Below are 26,196 nucleotides of genomic sequence, written 5' to 3'. Positions count from 1 at the left end.
TATTTACATGATATACAAACATTCTCATGAGCTAGCAAAAGTCTCTGTGTGGGTGACGTCAGACGTCGGTGTATTCATGGTATATGCGCACTTCTGATCTTCTAACACTCTGAAGTGATCTAATACTCTCACTCCTGGTTCTCATATTTGATTTTCTAAACAGCCTTCTTGAGAATGATCTACACATGAAAAAGTAAATTATTGGATCCAGACAGACATTACATGCAGACAGGAACAGTGTCATTTCCTTACAATAATACAAGATTTTATGTGCAGAGTCATCTAAAATTTTATCTAGATGGCTAAATGTAAAGGGTATCCTGCACAAATGATATGGCAGAAAGCAAGTGAAAAATACAGCCACAACAACCCTTATACTTTGATTATGCTTTCGCTTTCTGCTTGATGAGCTAATAAATTGTTTGCTCGATTTATAAATGTACCTGGATATCGCGATATAACATCCTATCAGTACAATCAGCACCACTACAAACATGCAAGTGTTGATGTAAATGACAGCTGTGTGCCACTTGACTCCTAGGGGAGACTTGAGCTTTATGCAGTCATCAATGTTTTTCTTTGTTGGGTAGCCATTGGTAAGAATCAGGTTTGGCAAAGCTAGGAAAGCCATGACAACCCAAACGCAGGCAGATAGGATCTTGGTGAAAGTGATGCTGTACATCCTGGAGTCTCCAAAAGGCTTCACTACTTTCAGGTAGCGGTCAATGCTGATGAGTCCAAGGAACACAATCGTGGTGTACATGTTTGCGTAAAACAGAACTGTGGTGTATCGGCACAGGAAAGAGTTGAAGTGCCATGGTCCTAGCTGCGAGTCCTGGATTATCTTGAATGGGAACGTCAGTGTCATGAGAAGGTCTGCAACCACGATGTTTTTGAGGTAAAATATAAAACTCGTTTTATTTCTGATGTGGAAAAAAATCCACACTGCTAGGCCATTCAGCAAGATGCTTGCCAGGAAAATGATGAGGTAAAGCACAGGCAAGACGATAGTGGTGAATTCGTTGTGTGTAGAATTCCCAAGTAAGCCTGTTGTGAAATTGGGTGAGGTATTGTTGTCTTGGCTGAGACGGTCATCTGTGGGAATGAGGGAGAACAAGAAGTTTCAAGTATGTTTCTATCATTTTACAAGTGGGGCTGTTTTAGAACTGACCTGTAGAAAATGTCCTATCTCTGGGCAATTCCTGATTAACCAGCCTGGAAAACCTGCCTTTAAAATAGTGTCCTAAATACTGCACATGTCAAAATAAATATGCTTCTGGCTTGGTAGGTTTCAAGCACATCATCTGTGCTTTCTGCTTAACTATCAAGGTGCTTCTGCATATAGCTTGATAGGGAAAAAATGCAGGATGTGGGTGTGTGTATATTCCCAAGGTTCCCATGCTGTGTGTGAGCTCCCTACCTGCCCTTGCTGCTGCCCTGCAGGTTGGAAGACCGTACAGCCCAGCTGAGTGCAGTGTGAAAAGGATTGGAGTTCCCTTCATCCATCTGCTCTCCAAGGGGAGCGGGGCACACCCCATGCTGCAGGTTGAGGGCTGCAGTGCCCGTCGCTAGTCTCATATAGGGGTGTGGACAAGAGCAGCTGCATGCCGGTGTGCTGGGAACGCAACGTTAATGTCACAGGGCACCAGTGCTTGGCTGTCTTCACAGATCGCAACTTGTGAGCTGAGGTGATCTGTTTATCAGGAGATAGGACTCTGGAGAGACTCTTCGGGCCTATTAAAACACTAATTTAAAACTTGGCTTACATAAATGTATTTAAAAATCCCAGCGTCTGGGGGTGTTAAGATTTTATGTCTAAATATTTGGAAAAAACTTCAGACTTCTAAATTATCTCACGAAACTATAGCATGCTTTATTTCATAGTGTTTATACTCTGAACTTGGCTGGTGTGATAAGCCAGGACTGACACCCATGGGCAGCATTCAGCAGTATTCAGAGAGCCTTTTCTGAAATTACTTAATTCTTTAAAGTGGTGGTAGGAATTGATAGTAATACAATGAACACTTCTCAATCACATAAATTTCCAATGTTATTTTACCTGGCAGTTTTCCATATGACAAATTGTACCCCATCATTTGCGTTGCTGTAGGTTTTCAGCTGAAATGCTTTTCAGGAGTCCCACTGGCTGCTGTAGGTCCAGGATGTGGCATAGGCTGTGCCAGCATTACGTTCTAGGGAAAATAAACTGGAATTAAACCCAAAGCAAAACAGAAGACCCTACCTTCCTCTTCCCAGCATGGACAGGAGCTTTGTAAGATGAGCATTCTCTAGAATTCCCAGGGAAAGGGCTGAGGCATGCTGCTGGCTGACCTCTGGATACTGCACAGCTGTTCTGTTGTCAGGGTCATCACTGCCATATCTTTACTTATGGCTGGGTGCCTGCTTTATTGTTGCAGGCAATTCTGCCATGGTAGCTTTTGTAAGCCTATCAGTTTCACTGTTAAACGTATTTTTCTTTCTTTCTCTGCCTCTCTAACAAAGCTGTGCTGGGGCCTTATCTCTGTAATATTTAGAAACATTATTGCAATTTCCAGCCTGAATGTCTCTGTGGCCACTTTCTGTCCTGTATATTCTTGTACCAGTGCCTTTCATTTAAAGAACCCATCTTCATCTTGGATACTTAGCTGCCTGCGTATGTTTCTTACTCTAGTGATGAAGCAAGCTCAAACCCTTCTCGTATTTCTGCAGGACTTGAACGTACCCTCCTCTGTGTCTGCTCCAGTTAAGATAGCCTTCTTTGAAGTCCACTGCCAAATTTGTGTGCTGTTTTACAAGTGAGGCTTAAGAAAAGGTTGTTTCATGGTGGTTGGGTTTCTTGTCACCACTGAAACACCTCATCTAACATTTTCTGGGGTCTCACTTGCTCAGTTCCTCCATACATCGTAACACAGTGCTGGGATCAGCACTGACACACTTTCTATCCCCTCAGTGCTTCACAGGGGTCAGCAGCAGTGTGTACCTGTCTTCTTATTGTCCTTAGCTGCATGATCTTGCAATTTTTATTCCAGCAAACTTCAGTTCAAGCTTGTTAAGTTCTGTGAAAATAGGTTGGATTTCAACTAAACTTGCTTTATTTTGATTTCTTTCAGAAATTTTGGACTAAACCTTTGCAAGAAGTTTGTCTCTTAACTGCCAGAACATTCTGGTTTGGTGGCTTCATGCCTTCGTTATGGCTGCCTCTACAACTGGCTTCTTACTTCTTGGTAAAGGCCTTTGACCTCATTCCCCACATCTGTTGCTCGGGCATCATATTTGTTTATATTTGATCTTGAACATTTCAGTGACAGAAGCTTGTCATTCTTACTTCTTGAAGTAAAAAAGTTTCATATAATTTTGAGATATATGTTGTATAACTTTATAATGTGTCCATGAAATTGGGGTGGAAATTGTAAGTTGCTGTTCCTTTCTTATTGCTTTAAATGAAGTACTTCAAAAGCCAGTCTATGGGGAATATGGAAAAACTGCAGAATCTGATTTTTGCTGTGATGGCATTAGAATGTTTTGATACTATTCACAGAAATTTTGACAGTATTGATTTGTAAGACTACATTCCAGATTATTGCTTTACCCTTGCAGTACACAAATGCATTAGTTTTACCATGCTTCACTTTGTGTTTACAGGTTTTGATAGGAAAACTAGCAAAATCTTAAACAGTTTGGCTTGGAAGGGACCTTCAAAGGTGATCTAGTCCAACCGCCCTGCAATAAACAAGGACGTGTTCAACTAGATCACATTGCCCAGAATCACATCCAACCTTGAATGTCTCCAGAGATCTACCACCTCTCTGGGCAACCTGTGCCAGTACTTTACCACCCTCACTGCAAAAAAATTCTTCCCTCATCAATTACAGTAGACCTGACTGCCTTTCTTATGAGTATGAACAGATGCGAAATTACTGAAGCCCTTTTGCAGACCTAAACTACTTTTATGACATTATCACTGCATTACGAACTGTGTTGAATTGTCACTAGATGGCAGTAAAGCAAATCATTAAATTTTAAAGTGTCAGTAAAAATTTTAATTCTGATTTTTCAAGCTTATTATTGATTGGCTTCTTGTCTGTTATTATTTGCTCTTATAATAACTGGGGTCCATAGTGAAATTGTCCGGGGTATTTTAGATATTTTGTTTTCTCTTGGTCTGAGAAGCAGTAACCTATCACTTTTTTGCTGTTGTTTATAATTTGCAGCTATCCTTTTTATGCCCAGAAGGCACAGAGATCAAAAGAATATGTGATTTTATGAAAAGATCCATATCTATAGTCTTATGCAAATAAGATGCTTATTTCCCTGCTTTTCAGAGTTCCTTTCAGGTCTGTGTAATTCCTGGTCCTGGCCCCTAGAAAGCTTCCTGTTCTCAAGCTCTTCAGGAGGGCATTCTCCCAGGTCCTCAGTCCGGAGAAACAGATGAAGTATCGCCTGGGTTGCCTAGGACTTGCAGCAGTGTGACTGCTGGCTCTGGTATTCCTGTGCTTTAACCCTTGGAAATGCTGAGGGGTTTGATGAAGCTGGGGATCAGATTTGTGCTAGAGGGACTTGGCATGTACTGTCGGTCTCTAGGTCCCAAAGGGATTTGCTTTAAATCCTGTCAAAAAAGGCTCGTTCCTTTTTCCACATCTGCATCCGTGCTTTTAGGTGGATGTTGTCACTAAGAGACTGTAAAAAATCATGTATAGACAGCCCCTGCACTCTCCAAAGGCTCTGTCTCTTGTTGTACATCAGAAAACTGATGGGTATTTTCTGACACTGGTGAGAAAGCTCCCTTACTGCAGGGGATCTCTGCCTACCTGTCATTCAAGCTCTCCTCAAGATGGCACTTTTCATGCACTTTACTGTCAGCAGAGCTGGGCCATCCACAACATCTTCAAAACTCTACAGCCCCTCCTCAGCATGGATCAAAATCCAGTTTCCTTCCTCCTTGTGGTTAATGTCTTCTTTCTTGGGTACTTGAATCCTCTGGCCCATGTGAGTCTTGGGATTTAACCTTTCATAGCTGAAAACTACTGCAGAGGATGGACTGCAGTAACTTGAACCAGACATGGCCAAATCATGGTTGCAGAAGGCTCTGCCTAGACAGACATGTTTCTTACCACCCCAGGGAATGTGTCCGCAGGCTCTGATGGGCTCACCAGTGCCTCTTGGGGTTTGATGGTATCAGCACTGCTCCTGTACCTGCCCTTGCAACTTCTCTGCTCAGGTCTGCTTATCTCCCAGACTATGCAAAACCTGGACTTGCTGAAGCAGCCCGGCTGCTCTGCTGTTGGGCTCTGTGTCCCTTCCAGGTGCAACTTGGGAAGGTGCTTCACAGCTCACAGGAACAGCAGCATCCCACCTCTTCAGAAGCGCAAACTTGGGAAACATGCTTTAAGCAAATCCCATAAGGGCTTGCTGATTCCTGCCCCGAGTACTGACCATGGATGATCCTGCCACATGCATCTTCTTGGCCAGTGAAGATGTGATCACATTCTGACTGCTCAGGGAAATCTAGGTCACCTGGAAGCCATAGTGGGAGTTTACTTATTGTCTCAGCAGACAAATTAGGGTCAAACCTCTGAATGGATATCTCTGGGTCATCTTGTTCCTGATGGTTAAAACATATTCCAAAAATGTCCCAAAAAGATGGGTTGGAAAACGAAAGCAGCAAACTCATCACAAATGCAGACTGTGACAGCCAAACTGCGTTAGCAGTGTTCTGTATCCCACCTTGCTGGCATGGCTGAGCTCAGCAGAGTGGCTTTGGTGCCTGCAAGAGGTGGAGGTTAGAGGCAACACCTACTGATGGCTGCCCTAGTTATGTGCTAAAGACTTTCTCTCATGCTGCTGTAGTTGGAAGCTTTAAAGTCTTAAACAGGTTTGTGCAGAGCAGCAGAGGAATGCAGGCACCATCACCTCTGCTGCACAGATCTGGTTGTATGACAGCATTTTGGGATGCACAGAGATGATCCTGCTGAGACTCACCAGTCTGAAGGTGTTTTCATAGCTTCCTACCCTAGCCAATCAAGTTAAGGGCTACTGTGGTAGGCCAAGCACTTGGGAGTAGTGTGTTTTCATTGTTTACATGCTGGGGTGGGTGAGCAAGGCTCATCTGGGTCAAATCTGGTGTATCCCTGTACTCCAGAAGCTTAATTTTTTCTGATAAAGACCACTATATTGCAGACTCTATGAGTAGGAAAAAGTTATCACATACAGAGAATTCACCCTTTTCCATGCCTTCTTTTGGAATGGGAGATGAACACTGCCTTCTCTTTAAAGAGTATTTTAAGGTATTTCATACTGGTTCACTGAGTGGTTTACACAGGCTTTTTTACCTGTTTGAATATGGTATTTCAGTGCTGGGTAAGGTTGGTTTTCCACTCCTTGTCCAGCTCTCCAGATGCTTTACTTCTGACCAATTTCATCCTAAACAACTGTCTCATTCTTCCATCTAAATGTATCCTACTTGCATGGTTTTGAAGATGCACTGGAAGCTGCTCCTGTATTCAAGTAGCTTTTTAAACCAGGATACTTTCTACTTTTTGTAGTTTATACACTTGGTCAGTGGTTGTTTTTTTTGGTTATTTTTTTTCCTATCATTCCCCTAAAGGCTGTCAGCTGCATTAAATTTAAGCTAAGTACACACTGTTTCACATATGAGGCAATATTTTATTGCTAATGTTGATAGACTGGTTTATATGCATGACTGATATAACCTCAGATGAGAAATGAAATAATAGGTTGCATGGCAGACTTCAGTGTCATATGGGTAGGGAATGACTATAGTTTTTCTAATGACTAAGGCTTTAAGTTGCCTCGCTGTTTAAAGAAATTCTGTATCTTCAAATCTAGTAGCATTTTTTTCATCTTATTTTGCAGCTTTTTAAACACTGGAAAATTCTCTGTGAGCTAGACTAGATATTCTAGGTCATAGGGCTGCAGAGTTTTAAGTGACTTTTTTTTATTTGAGCACATAACTTTTTGATGGCTTTAAGCTAACAGAAGGGAGATTTATATTAGATATTAGAAAAAAATTCTCCACTATGAGGGTGGTGAGGCACTGGCACAGGTTGCCCAGAGAAGCTGTGGCTGCCCCATCCCTTGCACTTTTCAAGGCCAGGTTGAATGGGCCTTTGAGCAACATTGTCAAGTGGAACGTGTCCCTGCCCATGGCAGGGGGGTTGTAGCTAGATAGTCTTTAAGGTTTCTTCCAGCCTGAACTGTTCTGTGATTCTGTGTGTGCCTTCTTGCCAGTCAACCTCTATTCATCACCGTAACGTTTGGCAATGACAGAGTTAATGTAAGCAATAGAAATGTGAGGCAGTTCATTAAATTTGCTATTGGCTGGCTGTGATTATGTTCTTTTCTGTTGCACATCAGAACCAAATCAGGCTGCAGGGTAAAGCAGCTGCAAGCAGACAAGTGGAGCCCACATCCATGCTCTCTCTTTTATTTCAGTCCACTCCTGCACTGCGTCACCTGAACAAGTTTCAATGTTCTGGTTTACCCTGCTTCTGCTTGACTCTATTTATCTTCCTTGCTGGTTTTTCCTGTTCACTAAGAGAGCCCAATCCCAGTATCAAGGACACTACCACCTTTTCCCTTCTCAGAGACCTCTGTTAAATATTGTTCATCTCCCCTTTGGTAAAAGTGTATCTTAATGTACTGTTAATGCATAGTGGAATAATTTGATGTTCCTATTGGAATTTGTACCTACAGTGGTTAAGTATGTGCCTCTTACTCTCTTGTGCTTTGCACACTTCATTGTATTTTGCATTTTTCTAGCTGTCACATCCCTGTCCTTGGAACTGTGTTTCTGTGCCAGTTGTGCCAAGTGATACCATGCTGTTGGCAGCAGAGCAGGTGGTAACAAGAACTCATGTAATGCCAGGGTTCGCGTTACTCAGAAACTCCTGTTCACTGCAGTACCACAGCTGCTTGTAGACAAAAGCATCTGCCCTGTTTTGCTGATTCTATCTCTACATGGCAAAACTCAGGGTGTAATGGCAAAGTTAAAGAAGCTGTTTTGCTTGATTCTGTTCTGTAATGGTTGTCTTGCGCAGCTCATTGCTGCTGTATTGTAGTGCCTTTGGAGGTGGAGATTAAGCAATGAGGCAAGCATCTGTAAAGCAGTGTTCTTCAAAACATATACCAAGTATACCATCTTTCATCTGTGGAGGGGCTGGGAGAGCTGCAGTGGTTCAGCCTGGGCCAGAGAAGGCTCAGGGGCTTCTGCAGTCTGCATGGCTACTTGATGGGAGGAAGCCTGGCTCTTTCTATTCAGTGACACCTACTGACTGGACAGGAGGCAGTGGGCACAAACTGAGACTCAGGAAATTACACCTGAGCGCAAGAAAACACTTTTCTCTACTGTGCAGGTGGTCACACAGGTGCAGGTTGCTCATGGAAGCCATGGATCTACCTCCTGGGAGATACCTCCCAACTGGCGTGGCCCCACAGCCTGGTATTGCTGGTCTTGCCTGGGGTGGGTGCGGAGCTCCTGGGGTGCCTGCACCCCAGTCATGCTCCACTTCAGTGGTGGAATCCCCATGTGTCTGCTCCTGCATGCCTGTCAAAGGCTGGCCAAGCTGAATGGTGGTGTCCACCACCCTGCATGGTCTGACTCAGATGGCTGGCACGTGTTTGCCGCTTCAAACTGGCAACCGCTTCAGTATGGGGTGGCTGGGGAAGAGAGCGAAAATGGCCCTCTGGGGCTTTGTGCCTTTGGCTCCTCTGTTTGCCTTCCTTGGAGTGTGGCAGTAAGGGGCATGCAAACAGTATATGCTAGTTCCCTGTAACACAGTAATGCTGCTGTGCTTAGCCAACTGAGTTGTGGAGAGCTTGAAAAATAAGAACTAGGGTTTAACTTTCTGCAGCTGTGGCTTACAGCGCTTGTCTTAGTCATATCAAGAAACAGGAACCACTGCCTCTGCTGAGAAAGCTTTTCATCTGTTTCAGTATCTAGTGCAAAACCCCCTTCTTTCTCGGGTTCCTCCTTGAACTTCCCCCTCAATTCTGACCTAACTTTTCTCTCCCACTTCTCTGAATAGCACAGCTCCCAGGCAAGCTGCAGTGCAACTTCCCTCCTTTGTCTCCAGAATGCTATCCTATTTCTACCCTATCCTATCCATTTATCTTCAACAGAAGACATGGGACACCAGTTGTTAGGGAGCATGCCTCCTGGTGAAAGCCTCTGTCTGACTCTGAGTTGACATCTGTGTCAGTGCGCATGTAGGAGAGCAATCCTTTCACATCCACACTGAGACATGCTGCTAACGGAGAGTTCCTTCCCCATGTTCATTTTGCCTAAGAAGTGTCTCTGAAAAAAACTACCTATAGTTACTATTCCTGTAAACTGTAGAGCTTCCCACGTGCCATCACTTACTGAAATTAGGGGTCTTTCTCGGTCCTTTGATTATGACTGCTAAAAGTACCATGCATATTTCCAGTGGCTGTGCTAGATTTACCTTGCATCTGAGTACCCAGATAAATGCGCTTATTTACGCTTTCTACATCAGTCTGCCCACGCTTTACTGTAGGTGTTGCCTGGAATTTCACATTTCGTGTGCAACTGTAACTCAGTTGTTTTATACTTACAGGAGAGCCTGAACTGAGCATAGCAGAATGTTGCAGTGAGCATTAAATAGTACTGTTTAGTATGCAGAATTCTCAATTTTGGGGGACTATGTCTTTGGGAAACATGATTTCCTCACTTAGTAAAAAAATTTAAATATACCATACCACAATATGTTATTCTGAAAGTCACATTTAGAATATTTTGTCCAAATGTAGCCATTTTTTTTTTTCTTGATTCAAGTGAGTGATTATGAACCCTTATTTTCCCGTATGTGGGATAGCTGACGAGACCTTCTGGGGATGCTGCCTGAACTGTCAAGTTTGTTCTTTTTTCTGTCTTTTGAACTGCTCCACGTTAAAAGTTCATGGATTAATATTACTTAGGATTGGATTTTCTGTACAGAGGTTACAAATCTATAAATGCGTTAATCTGATGTAATACTGTTTATTTTTTAAAGTTATTTGTAGAATCTGAAGATGTATGAATTCTCTTTCCTGTTGAATGTGCATTGCAGTTCTTAAGTGATGTTGAAGGAATGCTTTCCAGTCCTTTGTTGCATTCATGACAAGCATGTGCATTTTTTGTGACCGAAAAGCAGAAACTGCTCCAAGACATTTGGTGCGGGTCCTGGTCAGTGTGTTGTGCTTTGCTGTTGGGGGCTGGCGGAGTATGAAGTGTGGTGCTCAAGTGCATCTCCTTTAGGCTGTAGTTGCTTTTACATGAAGAATTAGGAGAGAACTGCCAACAGAAATGGCATCCTGTTGGGCAGTAGGTAAAAGGCTGTTGGCAGTGGCAGAGGAGCCATGTTGCAATTGCTTGCCCTTTTTTTTTTTTTTTTGGTAAAAAAATAAAAAAAAGTGCACAATGCAGTGGTTGGCAGAGTTGGGATAATTAATGTTTTCTCAGTATGGCAGCCTCTAATTAGACAGAAGGAAAGGATTAACTCTGGAATGTTTCCTTTGCTTCTTTCTAGAAGATGCTGTTGATGGTTGTTTCTGATTGCACAAACCTACTGCTAGTTTGTGGAAGCTGTTCTGTAACCCTGTAGAGTTGCTTTTTTTGAACTCCCCCATTAAGAATATCCCATGGAAGATGCAACTTCCACACAAATGCTCTCCATGGGGTCAGGTGTAGGTGGCAGTGCCGGAATTCTGAGCATTGCTGTCTGGGCCCCTCTGCTGGCAGCATTTGCTGGCAACTGCTGTCTGGTCAACCAACGCCTGCAGTCTGTTCATTCCTTATCAGCTCCAGCTCCTTGCTTAGAGCAGCATCAGCAACAGCTGGCTGACAGTGACGTCCCATCAAGCGGTGAGTATATTCCAGGACAGAGACTCCACAACCTCTCTGGTAAATCTAAACCCCTTCTGTTCAGAGAGAACCTCCTGTGTGTCAGTTTGTGCCCACTGTCTCCTGTCCTGTCACTGGGCACCGCTGATGGGAGCCTGGCTCTGTCCTCTTGGCACCCTCCCTGTAGATGATGAACACCTCAAAAAAATCCTCAGTTGGTTGAACACCTGGATAAGATCCTCCCGAGCTGTCCCTTCTCCAAGCTAAACAGCCCTAGCTCAATCACTCCCCTGTATGTCAGTAGCATTAGGGCCCTGTGCTGGGCTCCAGCCTGTCCCTATCCTATCCTGGGGAGCCCGGTGCTGCAGGTGTGGCCTCACGGTGCTGACCTGGGGGGGGAGGGATCACCTCCCTCAACCTGCTGGCAGTGTTTTGCCTGGGAGGCTGTTGGCCTGTTGTGCTGCCAGAGCACGCTGCTGGCTCACAGTCAACTTCTCTACCAGGTCTTTCCCTGTGGAGCTGCTTTCCAGCTGGCTTCCCAGCATGTCCTGGTGCAAGGGGCTCTTCCTCCCTGGGAACAGGACTTTGTGCTTCTCTTGATGAACTGCAAATGGATCCTGTCGGCCCATTTCTCCAGCCTGCCAAGGTCCCTCTGGATGGCAGCACGGTCCCCAGGGTACCTGCCGCTTCTCTCAGCTTGGTGTCATGTGCAAACTTCGTCCTCTTTCCATCCCACTGGATTACAGTTCTTTTGCTGCTTGGAAGATGTAGTTTTAATCTCTCACTAAGTCACTTAGTCTTCCCTTCCAAGGGGGAGGCCAGAAGCAGGTTCACATTTACATGTATTCCTCCAGAATAACTTAGACTTTTTCCTCTTTTAATCTCTTTACAAGCTTCTCTCCCAGCCTTTCCATTCCTGTCACTTGTGTTTTTATGGGCTCTGCTCTTGGCACAACGGGCAGCATGGAAATCTTTGTCAAGTAATCACTCTTTGACTCCATAGGCTGTTCCGTACTTATCCAGTGTGCTTTATTATCCTGAAGTCAGAGTCTCTTAAACTTAAAATCTTATAAACACAATAGTTTGGGAGAAGAGCAAAAACTGGTTGTTAAGTTTCAGCATGTGGTGCTTGGGTGGTCTTGAGCTCCTTCCAGAGGAGCTGGCTTTACTCAGGCGAGCGGCAGCTGGCGGCTCTGCTTGGTGCTGCCACAGAGGTCTGTGCCATGCAGCCGCTCCTAGTTCGCTTTGTGGCAGAGCCCTCCAAGGGGCCTGAGCGAGGCCAAGGGCTCATGGGCATCAGGTGGGAGCCTTCTGCTGAAAATACTGACTTTTAGGTTTGATTGTTGGTATTATGCAATGAGAAACGACAAGTTAAAAGGCTCATGGAGAAACTTTAGAAACAGTCAAGATATTGTCTGGGTCACAGAGCAGAAAAAAAAGAGGTTTGTGATCGGTCACATTACACCTTCATCCATTGTAGCTACTGTGCATCTGTCACATCTCAAGTGCTACAGGGGATACTGTGAAACAAGTATCTCATGAGGAAGCAATTATTCTTATTGGTACATGCATGTAGACAGTGCCATTTAAACTTTTAAGTAATTCCTAAACCTAAGTAATTAAAATTATTTTAGAGTAATTCCTAAAAGTCTTGCTTTTAGGTGTTTTACTTTGCTTTGAAACAATTTCTGGGTTTTTTTTTGTGTTTTCTTTTTTTTTTTTTCCTTTTTTTTTTTAATATGCAATTCTATTTCACATTGCAAAAGGTCAAAAAATCCTTATCTGCTGTTGTCAGCTGGGTTTTTTGTGCTTCAGTATACACTGGTGCGAAGCAAGCAAGCATGTTAGCTGCTTGTAGCCACAACACTATTTTGAAGAGGAACAAAAAGGACACATGGATTTTGGGGTACGACTGGGAGAAGTTCAGCCTGGTGCAACCCTGATTTTTCTTGAGCAGTCTGGAGAGTTCCCTCCCTGCCTGCAGTTCTCAGAAGCAGACAGGCTGCAAATCCTGGCAGGATTTTGGGGTGCCGGATGCAGGGACCTGCTGCTCTGCCTCTGACCCAACTGCTTTGCCAGCGCTTGCCTGTTCCTTGTCTAGTGGCAGAAGCTGCTGGGCCATGATGTAAGCCTAATTGACACTGCTCATCATTAGCTGTCACTTTGATAAGTCATTGATATTTTCTCAAGGAAAAATGAGAAGTTGTGGTTATCGTGGTATCTCAGGTTCAGTGTTGGTCAGATGTGAAAACCTACTTGTGATAATTGAGGGTGTGGGGTTTTTTTATTCATGTTTTTTAAGACAGTATAGTAATTTTTTATGATGGGAAGGGTTAAGACCTCTGAAACGTATCACTGACTTCCTCTAGTGCCTTCCTGGCAGCACTGGGGTTAGTGTATCTTGCAGCTTGGTTTTCTCCAGAGCCCTGACAGTGTGGTGGATCTATAGCACTTGGCTTATGTCAGGTGCATTTTCACGTCATTCCAAACTTTAATAAATATTGCACACTCCACATTTAATGCTACAGTCTACTGCAGATATCTTGACCGGCTTTTCCTAGCGCCTGCTTGGTCAAAGAGGCAGTCTTTCTGAACTTTGCTGTGTGAAAGTGAGCAAGCAACTTGTCATAAAGAGGAGAAGGAGCTTCGCTCTCCAGTTATTCCTGGGTACATCTCATCTAGGGTTACGTGCAATGAGTGGAGTAGGTTCCTGGCTGAGAAGGAACATCTAGCCTCTGAAGGGCTGCTTTGGTGTTGGACGGACTCCAGACTGTGACTTGGCTGCCTCACTCAAGGTGCTTGTTCCCTCTCTGGCCACCCTGCCCAGGTGTCTTCCTGGCTCAGCCGTGCTCCTGGGATCCACGTGGCCAGGCAGCTCCCAACTCCTTGGGAGCTCTGGTGCTCCAGTACCCAGCACGGGTGCATGCTAGTGCACGACGGGCTGCAGGGTGCAGGTGCTGGGCGAGCTGGTCTCCCCGCTCCCTCCCTGCCCTGGGGGGGCCCCGACAGCTAGGGAGGGGAGCCAGGGTGAGACAGCAGGCTGAGCTGGGAAAGGCAACCCTCTTCAGGGAGGGAGGAAAGGAGGAGGAACTGGCAGCGGGTGCTGCTGAGATTTTGGTTCTTTTTTTCCTCACACACCCCTAATGCAAACAGATGCTTTCTGTTTCTGAAGTCCCTGAACACCCTTTGGCCTCTCTCCTCTTCTCTGCTCCCTTGATCTCCTCTCCCTCCTTCAAGAGCCAACCCATGGCCTTCTCTCTTGGAGGTTGTCCCCAGGTGCCACCACCCATTGAGTGGAGAAGGAGGAGAATGTCTGGCTGGTGCCTGAAAGCTGGCTGCCTACCCAAAGAGTAAGGTGCCCTCATAACCAGAGATATGTTGGCAGCTTTCATGTGATCTGGGGCCTGTGCTTCTGGGAGTGAATCAGCGACATCACCTTAATGCTTGCCTGAGTTTCCTGGTTTCCCTTTTTAAAAGAAGATTGCAGAATCTTCTTTAAAGAGGAATAAAAAAAGTGAAACACTACCCGAGTTTACCCAGACCAAGCATATGTAATGAGAAGGCAGATGTCTACAGTCCCTATAATGCACAAATGGCAAGTAATTTTTTACTATACAAAAACTTAAATTGCGCTGCACTTTCAGTTCTTCGTAACTAAGTATAACCTTTTCAATCTAAAATACTCCTTAAATGGCGTAGGTTTTTGCAAGCCCCTTACATATTTCCCAGACTTTGAGACTAATCAGACGTATAGTTTGCAAGTTGCTTGTTTGGAGCTATGTGGTTTTTCCAGTGAACTTGACAAGTTTTAACATGATCTGAGTGAAGTATGAAGGAAGAGAACCTTTATTCTGTATAGTATAATTAAGAGAATTCAAGTGTGCTTTCCTTTACTGAAAGAGGTGAAAAGGAATACAGCACAAACCTTTTATACCAGATTCAGATGTTATAGTTAATGCATCTTATTTTATATAAATTAAGCTCTGTCAGGAAGTAAGTTATTGAAAGCCTGAGCCCTCCTGCACTTTGATTTGTATCTTAGAAGAAATTATTTTAGAAAACCTTTTTTTTTTGCAATTGGAAAAAAGATAATGAGTAACTCTTAATGAACAAATACAAGGTTAGTAAGGTTGTGCTATTTTGAAAACTTTTCACATTTCTAATTGATCTGATACTCAGTTTATGGTTCCAACCCTGTTTTTCAGCAACTGTATCTTAACCTCTGGTTTCTATTCACTTGAGGGTGATTAAGAGCAAGAAGATTCACAGAACAAGTTATCAAATGCTTTTCAGATGGTCAAAAATCACTTACCTGTCACCATAGTCGCCCTCCGCTTATCTCGGAGCTGCATCTCCAAAGTGCCTTAGACTTGTCCAAAATGCATCTTGAAACTACAGTAGGCATGAGAAGGCTTCTTGTGATAAGGTCGTTAAATAAACCATATCTGGAAGTAAGCTTTTTTGCTTCTGATGGCTTTTTTTGCGATACTTGATCAGAGAGTCAAAATTCCCCTGGCCAGGAGCAACTGGAGCAACTGGCTTTCTCATTCCTGGGAATGACTCACATGCCAAGGTAGGTGAGCAGTGCGCTCCCGCTCACTTCCTGGCTCCGGAGCAGCTCAGGCACCCAGGACGCAGACAGTGATTCACCTGAGAGGTAGGTTAGTGCCTGTAAAAGGCAGCAGCCTTCATGCAGGGAGACGTTGCAAACTGTCTGAAGCTATGTTTTACAGCAACGTGTGCAACTGTGCCTGTGCCTTTTGGTTAATGCAGTCTTGTCTGCAGGGTGAATGTGAATTTAATGTCATGCTGAAAAATCTTGTGCTGGATAGATGCAAATATCTGCTAATCAAGATTATCATGTCAATTATTAATTTGACTATATTTAGACACCTTTAATGTTGTGCTTTGAATAGACCTTCTTTTAAATAGCATGCAGGATGAAAGCAAAGTGTTAAGTCTGTAACTAAACATTCAGCTAAAATGACTCTGCTGTCTGTTTAATGCATGCTTTTTATTGACATAGTGTTCTTTAAGATTGTCTGAGTTCACTGACTCTGGCAGTCATCCTGTCAGTGGTCCTGGGTGTACACACATTTAGAGTAAGACAATTCAGTGTCTAAAGAGCATTGAAATAATCATGGCAGTATTTACATCAGGACAAAATTTTGCTTTGTGTCAGTAGAGGAATGAGTGGTTAATTTCCCATTTCTGCCACCTTCTTAAAAAGAAAGCAGATATATGTATCTCCCTCATTAAATCTTCAGGAGAAAAGAAAAAACAATCGTAATGCTACAAGAGCAATGGCTGTCAAGTCACTTATCTCAGACTGCTCTGTTCTGCCTGGACTTCTTCATGCACGTTTCGTTCTTTTTTATCAAAGATCTGAGGAGCTGGTTTCCCAGCCACTCTCTTCTGAGACTGGACAGCCTTCTGCATCGGTGCCTTGACAGCCACGTGGAGCCCTGTGAGGAGTGGGAGCAGGAGCTGGGCCTACCAGCTGCCTCTCTGTAGTGGTGAACAGCTTCCTCTGGCTGTGTATCCAGGGAAGCTCTGTACTAATTTCCACATTTCAGCTAGTGGGCAGACTGTAAAATTCCCACTTGCCTCAGGACCTCTCCCTTGAAGCAGGTACAGTCCCTGATCATAGGAGACTTCTGACATGGCTCATCTTTGAAGACCACCTTTTGCAGATAATGTAAATGGAGGCAGCAGGAACATGTGTTATACGTCTCTCTTATGTTTTCACCTTTATTACTACAAGCTGCCAAACTGATCTCGGGAGCTGGATGTTCTGACATTAAGAGAGGGTCTCTGTTGCACATGTGCTGGAGTACGCATGTTGCATCACCTGAGGATGGAGAAGGCTTTTTCTGCAGTAAGGGAGAGTAGGCTTGATGAAGTCTGCCTCTCTTAGACCTTGCACATTGCTACGTAAACCAATGTGTGCCAGCCACAATTTTACCTTCTTTCAGCTGTCCCTTGTGTTCCAATATTTAGCAGCTGCTTCTGCTTTGTTCTCTTCCCAGCTGCTTGTCCTGCTTCTAGACCAGTGGTGCCTTCTGTTTTTCCTTACAGTCCTTGGTTCACCTCCTCTGTGGCTTTCAGTTATTTGCCACCTTAACATTGCTTGTGGTGGTCCAGTTCTCTGTTCTAGGTGGAGCCTGTGTAGGACAGGAATACATGCCTGACTGATGATCTGTAGGCTGCTCCTTCAAACTGAGAAATTATCCCATGGAGAGGGCAGTGAGGGCCTCCCTGAATATGATGGTAAGTGCTGTCATCAGTCAGTGCAGCTCAGGTGCCATGTAGCTCTCTGTGTAGCCACACAAACAACTTGACTGCACAGCATTAAATCGTTTTCAAGGTGTTTCTCTCCTATCTCTGTTAATCACTAACTTAGCTCTCTGTTAAGTGGAGATCTCATTCTTCCTCTGGAGAGTGTACAGGGCTGTTTGTCTTGCCCTTTCTTCTGTGGCTTTGCGGTAGCTGGGAGGCTGCAGAGTTCTGAGAATACCTCTGCCTCTGTTAATCATGCTGGGCCTTTTACTGGCAGCTCTTTGGTTGACATTCAGCATCTGAGTTTATCTGAGTACAGAGTGCTGTGCAAACTCTGTGCTGATTTAGGGGTCAGCCTGTTCTTCCTTCTGAGAGTTTGAGGGATATTATTTAAATCTTTTTGTTTCTTTGTCCTTTTGGAGATTTCTCAGATCTCTTCCCCAATACCAGATGTTTGATGCTGGAGTCAGACCTGTTAATACTCAGCTGTGCATCTTATCTTAGCACCACTTTTTCTGCACTGTCGTCTCCTCTGCAGTTACCACTGGTAAAGCAACCATTGTCCGAATGGTCTATTCTTTGGCCTTGTTGCAACTTAGACCAGTTAGTACTTGTGTTAGAGCTCTGTGAGTTTAAGCTCTGACAAGGTGATTTCTTCTTGGTCTTTTTCTGTGGGTATTACCAGCAGTGATTTTCTGTCTGTATCTGGGAGGCCTGATTTTGCAAAGGACTCTCTACTAGGTGTAGTTGATGAGTGTCACAGTCTATGACTGCTGTTCTGCACACACAGAGAAATTATCTTCACCACATGTTTCAAGCCAGTTTCCCATATGATGCTATTTGATTCACCTCTCAGATACTGCGTCCTTTCAAGGGAGAGTTTTGTGAAGGTCGATTCTCATGCTGGGTTCTTGAAAATTGCATGGGATTAGATTCTTCAAAATCCCTGTCTTTCAGAAACCTGCCTCTCAGAGCTGTGTCCGAACACTCCTCCAGATGTGATGGTGGACACCCACTTGTTGGAGGCTACAGAGTTAGTCTTTCAGGTTTTCTGAAGAGAAGCCTTCTGTTTGATGTTTCTGGGGAAACATTGCTGAAGTTGCAGAAGAAAACATCCTCTCTCTTCCATTGAGAGAGCTTGTAATAGATGGTCCTCCTTTGGGATATTTGGACAGCCCCAAATTCCAGTGTCGGGGATCCTTAGCGGAGCAGAGACTTCACAGCTTGGGCACTGAACAAAGCATTTGTGCTGCGCTGGTCTTGCTTCTAGTGTTTCTGTGCAGACTGCCTGGCAGCATGGCCCTCAGGTGAGGGCCCGTCAGATGAGCTCCTGCCACTGTTCTGAGGAACAGCAGACCGCTGGATGCCAGGGCTGAAGGCTGGAACCAGATTTGCAGATTGATCATGAACAGTATTTTAACACTTAAATCTGAAAGTTACACATTTGGCTTGTGTTTTGCACAAGATCATGTGCTCCCAGGCTGGGTGCTGTACTGGCATTGAGTACAGTTCCAGCCCTGGGGTGGTGCTGGCAGATGTGGCTGCTCCTCTGGTCTCAGTCCCATGGACTTCACTCAAGACACAGCATGACAGTTGATTTGCACTGTTGTTATTCAGGCACTTCTAATGCTGGTGTTGTCTTAGGCTGGGGTGTAGGAAACAGTGCTGCAGGACGCAGTGTGGCAAGAAGGGAAGAAATTGAAACTTGAAATGTTTAAAAATATAATTTAATTTCCTGCAGGGACCAATGTGTTTGATAGTTGGTACCCTGTGAATGGAGTACACACACCAAAGTCTGTTTATTGAGTGGTCAGTTAATAAACAGATTCATAGAATCTACATGAGAATGGATTTGTTTGTTTTTTGAATGTGGTGCAATATTACATTAATTTTTTTTAAGTCTCTATATTTTGGTGTATCAGTAAAAATGAGTTAGAAGCCACTGTGTTAGCATCCCCTAGCAGGCTTTTAAGTAAGACGTGTTGTTTGGCTATTCTCAGGCTGGAGCATGTCAGGACTAGCTGGCACATGAAAAGGAAATGCTGTGGAGCTTGTTGTAAAAACAGCGCAAAAGACATGTGAAGCTCTGATGTAAAGAAAAGCTGAAAGCTAGCCTGTAACTTTACTATTGTTCACATTATTTAAAGGTTGGATGTCCCTTTTTGTGTTCTGGTGATTAGAGAGCAATTCTCAGATTTCATAAGAGCCTGAGCAATGTTATTACAAAAATTATGGTGTTGCTTCATTCTAAAACTACCTTACTATCACATTTAACAATATGAACTACAGGGTTATTTTTAAAGCAGATTAACTACCTGGATAATATATGAGACTGACATTTTTTTAAGCATAGAAAACTGGTAGCAGGATCAGGGCTTGCAACACTGGGAGGATTCCTCCAGCATTCTACCTGCAGATGTTCAAGATGGAGGTGCTTTTGTTAATGGAAGTGTCTTGAAAGAGTTTGACACTTCCCCTTTCCTTAGGTGGTTTACTTCAATCACTGTTTTGGTGGCTTTCACTGAAAGGGACTAATTAAGAGCTGACTTTAAACAGCTCATTTCATTGTTCCTCACCCGATGTTGACAGGCAACCTAGAGTTACACACCTTGGCTGACTGATCCTCTCTATAGACTTAGGCCTGTTCTAGTGCCTTTAGTTTTCGTATGTGACCTGCTGGCTCTGTGTGTTTGTGTGTCATCATATGGGTAATACCTTGGTTGCTCAACTTGGTTTCCCAGCTCGTGTTCATGATGCAAATTGTTAATTTGCATTTCTAATTAATTGAAGTACTGCTGTATGTTATGAGAGTTTTCTCAGTACTCAGAGTTGAAGGAACCATGATGGAAGGATGTGCGTCGCTGTGCCAGAGAGTCGGGACACGTACGAAGTACACAATTTGTCTTTAGGCATTCAGGAATTAACTTCCTGTGCCTCTGAGAAGAGGCAGTCTAATACAGAATCTGGAAGGCTAGCTGATTTGTGTATTAGGCAAAGGTGTAATATGTTTTTTTTTCTAGGTATAATATATTTCCTTCTTCTGAAACACAAGAAAGTAAAAAATACAAAAAATATATGAAAGCCTTTGTGTACCCAAATAAGATTGAGTTCCTACAAAACTCGACTGCTTAGTACCCTGTAGTTTCCCTTTTGGAAACCGAACACCCTGGAAAAATGTTTAGAAAAAGTGTCAATAGTTTCTGTGTGAATTGTGGACCATAGATGCATGGAATAAGATTAATTTGTCTTAACAAGTTTAAGGCCTGGTGCCAGTTTTCCAGTTTCTAGATTGTCTGCTGCTTCTACCTGGAGTGTAGGCAAGCCAAAGAAGTGAACATTTGGCTGTGAAAAGGAAAAGCCCTGCTGCTGCTTTGTGGTGATGGACTGGAGTGAGTATGCATAAGGTGGGAATGTTGCATGCATTTTCTCTGTCTTGCACAAGTGCTAAATCTAGGAAAAACAAAGGATCTAAAAACTTTCAGAAAAAAAGTGAAAATCCCAAATCTTAGAATTTGGAGGACTTTTTTTTTTTTTTTCTGTAACTGGAAGAACCAGACCTCCTATCCTTTCACTCACCTTGCATTTCTCTGCTGCAGTTTGGTAACTCTCTCTCCCTTTTACCTATGGAAGAAGCAGCAGCTGAAAAACAGATGATTAAGACTCCTCTGGAAGCCTTGGCACACCCCTTATTTAAGGAGCAACTCAGCCCATTTTGTGGTTACACCCACCATTGCATGCAGGCTCTTAGTCCTTCACTGTGTGCGCTGCCAGCGTGTGTGTGCACAGCATAAAGTGAGCCTGGTGTTAAAAGTAGTAGAAATGAGAAACAGAAACTTTCACAGTGGAATAAGTTTTCTGTTCTTCATCATTTTCATAGTTTAGCACTGCCATATTGCCCATCTTATGTTACTGTCTCTCTTTCTGTAATAATCACAAAAATGGGCCAGGGTTCCACTTCTCAATCCAGAGCTTGATGTTAGTCTGTGCTGAGAGTCCCTGGGACTTCTGTGTTAGCTGTGCTGGTTTGATTCATTTGGAAGAGGGAAGACCAAGCTGCAAAGTTTCATGCTGGATTCTTCGCTATATACACCCAAAGCTCAGGAACACAGATTTCCATGGGCACCTCCTTAGTGAAAGATCACTGCTTGTTTTCAATCTGTCTTCTCCTGATGTTTAGCTCTGGTCACTACATTAATTGCCGTGCTTGTCAGTGGGCTTAGAGACACATTTTCAGGCTATGCCTATGTTTCTTTAAGCAGTTGCTAAAGTGGTGACTATTATAGCAGCTAAGAATTTAATATATTTATTTTTACTAAAGTAGCTAAGTTAATCCTGTTAAACGCTATGTGTGTGTGGGGAGAGAGGAATTAATTCCTCAATAGCATTTAATCCTGAAAGGAAGACGCTGCTTGATATAATGTTGGTTTTATAGGTAAGTTCGAACCAGCTGGAAGCTGACTGGGGATTAGTCCAGTTTCCAGTTGTAAAAGGGTGTTACAGTAATGGAAAGTATGTAACCTGCCTACTGGAGAAGATGTAGTGAATAGAAATTACTAAATGAGACATACATCTACCTGTATGGCAGAGGTTGGGGAATTGCAAAGGCAGATGTAGTTAATGCACAGTAATCTAAAAACAGCTGAGGAAAAATTGGGCTGCATGGAGCAACCTGTGTGACTGTGCTAGGCTGCTGTAAATATTTAATGTCTAAAAATAGAAATCGAGTGGTGATCAAAGCATCTAGCACATGTGAGAAGCCACAAAGCTAGCAGGAGAGCTTGAGAAGGGGTGGAGTTTGTTAACAGGGTCATGAGTGTTTCCTCAGCGGGGTGCTGGGGACTCCCACACCTTGGCTCCAGTGTGTCACAGAGCAGTGATATATGAGTGTCAGGGTATGGGCAGAAGGAGTGACGGGCACTATAGCCAGCAGTGTGGCTGATGGAAGAGATCAAGTTGTGGTGTTCTCCCTGAGGCCCCTTCTTCAATGCTGTGTCACCTGGGCAGCACATGAGGCAGAGGCAGTAGGTATGTCAGGGGACAGGCAGCAATGGGGACACATTGAGAAGCAAGAAAACATTATTGAGGATAAGGTAAATTTAACAGTGTTTTTAATGTGCTTTGTAGAGTTGGAGTCAATAAGTGTTTGATATCTCTTTCATGTCTTAAAATAGTGAAAAAAAATTCCAGGATTTTGGTGTAGAAAGCAGCTTCTGAGGAGCGCAGCCCATTTGGACTTTCCCTGTGGAAGAGCTAAGGGAGAGTGGTGTGGTGAGCCAGGTGGAGAGAGGTTCTTTGGACAGGGAGGGTTAGGCAGTGCTGCTTTCTTCTTTCTCTTTGCCTGTCATTGGGACTGGAAAGGGTGAACATGCCACCACAGTCTGGGTGCTCCCCTCTGGTGAGTAGGGTAGGGATGAATGCTGCGGTGCTGGGAAGCAGCTCTGGGTCTTCTGCTGGTCCCCACAAGGAGTGTGCCCTGGGGTGACTGGGACATTGCTGACCGCATTCTCCACTGAAGTCCTTGCTGGCAGTGGAGGGGAAGGATGGTGAAGCAGCGGAGGTGGTAGGAAAGTAGTTACGTGTGTGAAAGAAGTGGGGAGGTAGGGGGGAACTGTGCCCTTCTTCCCTCTGTTTTTCCTCTTCCCTGGCCTGTGACATGGCAGCTGAGCTGACACCCAGTGTAAGAATTACTGATATGCAAAGCCAATAGCTCTGGGTTTGAATCTCAAATAAAGCTAAATTGTCTTTAGAAGCAGCCATAGTCAGTAAGCAGCTCAAGTGTTAACAAGTAAGGGTTTTTTTGTTTAAAGTAGATAGAATTATTCTGTAGATTGTCTTAAGTTATATGAAGGTACTTTAATTCATAGGCTGTATGTCTATTTTTTTTTTGTCTGTATTCTATGAGGTGGGCAGGATTTAGGGACCAAATCAGAAAAACTTCTCTTCTTGTTCGCTTTGCAGAGCCAGCAGAGCAGTGCAAAGTTACAAGCTGATCATTATTAGTGTTATGCATCGTTGATGCTGTGGTGATGGCTGTGAAGACATGTGAGTGACTTTGGGTAATATAGACTTCTGTGGTGGGAAAGCAGCAGTGCTGCTGCTGCTGGGCACAAGCAGAGCCAAGATGCACTGGGCTTCCACAGCTTTGGTTCCTGATGATGGTGTCAGGGAAAGTGGCCAGCTTGGGAGAAGATTGCTGTCAGACCAGGGCCAGCACTTTGAGTGACAGCTTTTTGCGTATTAAGACTAAGCAGTGAGCATCAATGGGGAAATCCATTTAGCTGGTTTTATTAAGTATTAATATTACAATACAACTGCCCTTTCATTTTTTACAGCAGAAGTAAAACAAATTATTTTTTTAAGTTCTAAGTGAACATGCAGAAGTTGTAGTGAGTGAAGCTGCAGAATCAAGATTCAGTAGGAGACATTCGTGTGTCCAGTTCGGTTTTAGGGTTTGTATGAACTGTCTTCTGAAATGTCTTTACTCTCCTGCATAACACCTTTTCTACAAATGGTTTGCACAAGCACACGTATATCAGGGGGTCCATGCAGATGTTTGTGGCAGCCAGCCACAGAGTACTTTCTTTTGCCACAAAGAGCTGATTCTGCAGATGGCAGTCTATTTGGGTGGTTGTTTGACTCAGGGTATAGGGGACCCTGCTGAAATGAAAGGGGGCAAAGCATAAGAAAAACACAGTAAAAATGATGAATACTTTTCCCGTGATCCTCCGTTCGCTTTTGTTGTCTTTCTTCTGTGTTTTCATATAAGACTCATAGACTTTTTTGGCAATAATTATATAAAATAGAAGCATGAGGATGAGAACAGACCAGAAGACAAATTGACATATGTAATTGACAGCTTCATGCCATTTGAGCCCAAAGTGATTCTTCAACAAGGCACACTTCTTCACAGATTGGGGTGTTGCTTTCTTGTTTGAAAAGATCATGTTAGGCAGAGAGAGAACAAAGAAGAAGAGCCAGACGAGACCCGTGAGGATCTTTGCTGAGGTCAGGTTTTGCACCCAGAACTTCCCAAAAGGTTGCACAATCTTGAGAAATCTGTCAAAGGCAATGAAACCCAGTAGCACGATGCTAATATACATGGTGTCATAAAACACTACAGCTGAGAAGCGGCAAACAAAGGCTTTGAGTTGCCATGGTCCCAGGCCAGAGTCCGTCAGGATTTTCAGAGGAAGCATCAGGGTCATTATCAAATCAGAAACTAAGATATTTTTCAGGTAGACAATGAAAGTTGATGTGCTTGGAATGTGGCAGAAAGCCCCCAAAGCCAGGCTGTTTAGTATGAGTCCCAGCAGGAAGATGAGTGTATACAGTGCTGGGAAGACCAGGTGCGTGACTGTGGTGTCTCGGTGGCACAGCGCAGAGGAAGGTGCTCCACTGGAGTTGCTGACAATGGTCTCATTTGCAAAGTCTCCCATGGTTGGAAATAGACTAGGGTGAAAAGGAGAGAGAAACCATAAACCATAATATTCTGTATTTAAAGTTAAGTGTTCCTTACAGTGACTGGCAGATTTACACAAACACAAAATCTGAACATGCATTAAATAATCTGACCAATTTCTCTTCTAGTTTGTAGAATCTAAATCCTTCCCTAAGTTTAAGTTGCTGCAAACTGATGTCTCATGAAAAGTTAAAATGGTATATATTCATTATGGAAAACTAAGATAATATAATAGCAAAATATAACAGCAGAGTGCCTAGGGCAAGCCCCATTTGTCTTTACATGGTAATGTATTTTAACATTGAACAGAAATTTCACAGTTATGGCCCAGAAGTAATACGCTTCTGATATTTCTTACCAAGAACACACCATTTTCCCCTTCTCAGCAGAGATTTAAATGACATTTTCAAGATAAGGTGCACACTTATCCGCCTTTTTCATCTGAAAGCCCGATGACCGAGTGCCCCATCACACCACATGAATGCTCTGATCATACAAATACCTGAGCAAGCCTGGCAGCAGCTGTTTCAGAGAGGCGTCTTTGGCTAACTCTGGTTCATCCACTGTTCCTCTGCTGACAGGAGCCTCAAGCAAAGTATTAAGAATGGGGAAATATGTAGAAAGATGAGACTTTTTCTGTTGGTGTGTGTATGTTGTTTCCTTCCTCATTTCCATGTATTGCCTGAGTGCTGTTGCTTTTCTCTCTTCCTTTTGCTCTTTGTCAGAAAGTCACTGCCTTCTCCTATGCTAAAAAATTTTAAAAAGAAAAAAAAAAAAAAGAACGTATCTATCCATCCAGGCACATTTTCTGGCCTTTTGTTTGTGTGGGGCAGACCTGATGGCACTTACATCGTGCTGTTACAATTCATGTGTCTTGCAGATGTGGGATGCACAAACACAGTGTCTCCTGGCAGTTTTCCAGGATAATCCTCAAAAATAGTTCTGAGTTTTTGTTTGCGTGTGTGAATTCCCCTGTTCTGGAAACATAGACACATGACTAGAAAGGCTGGTCTGAGCCATCCTTATACTGGGTTGTACACCTTTACACTGGTCTCATCTACAAAGTCATGTGCACGTGTTCAGGAACTGTATGCTCTCTCGGCAGCTTGTTAGTATTGACACGAGTCTAAGGTTGACTTTTGATCTTCTAAATGGGATTTCTGGTTTCTTTTGGCATCAGTGTGTCCAGGTGATGCAGCATGCTGGTTACAGATGCTTTCTGGTTCTGGCAGAGGCTGCTGCCACTGCTTGCATTTATAATGTGTTTGTTATGTATAATGTTGGAATCTAGTGGATTGCTCTGTAAACAGAACCTTTTGTGTAAGTTTAACTGAGTCATGTGATTTGTCTTGAATTTTTCCTATTGACTGATGTGACTTGGGGTTCTGGCTCCTCGCCGCTGTGTGGGGAATGGCTCACATCCAAGCCGTCCTTGTGAGCAGGCATGGTTTGCTTTTGAGGTTCTCAAGCTGCAGCTATATTGACAGCAAGTTGGTGCATTAGTAGCTATGTTTTGATTAATGTAGGCCTGCATGCTGATGTCAGTGTTAAATGGCTGGCAGAGAGCAAAGAGCCTTGAGGATGACCAGGATGAAGGTCA

General features: G+C 43.7%; 3 protein-coding genes across 3 annotated transcripts in view; 1 reads left to right on the top strand and 2 right to left on the bottom strand.

Annotated features, from left to right (window-relative positions):
* MED12L (mediator complex subunit 12L) overlaps positions 1 to 26,196 on the top strand; it is a gene marked incomplete at its 3' end in the record, with an annotated part of 159,930 nt that overhangs the window by 82,881 nt on the left and 50,853 nt on the right. The gene's annotated exons all lie outside the window — the stretch shown is intronic.
* Positions 59 to 2,096, bottom strand: GPR87 (G protein-coupled receptor 87; the record flags this gene model as incomplete). The annotated part of the gene is made up of 2 exons (XM_080622533.1): positions 59 to 1,095; positions 2,060 to 2,096. The coding sequence occupies 2 exons, from the start codon at positions 2,094 to 2,096 to the stop codon at positions 59 to 61; spliced, it is 1,074 nt and encodes a 357-aa protein (XP_080478659.1).
* Positions 23,542 to 25,554, bottom strand: LOC308223474 (P2Y purinoceptor 13-like; the record flags this gene model as incomplete). Its single annotated transcript, XM_080622532.1, has 2 exons — positions 25,099 to 25,554; positions 23,542 to 24,586 (listed from the first exon to the last, which is right to left on the bottom strand). Exons 1-2 carry the CDS (start codon positions 25,269 to 25,271, stop codon positions 23,542 to 23,544), a joined length of 1,218 nt encoding a protein of 405 aa, XP_080478658.1. The 5' UTR covers positions 25,272 to 25,554.

This window comes from Psittacula echo (genome assembly GCF_963264785.1).
Source record: "Psittacula echo genome assembly, chromosome: 7".
Classification (NCBI taxonomy): Eukaryota; Metazoa; Chordata; class Aves; order Psittaciformes; family Psittacidae; genus Psittacula; species Psittacula echo.
Note: the sequence above shows the minus strand (reverse complement) of the source record. Positions and strands in the feature narration are given on the sequence as shown.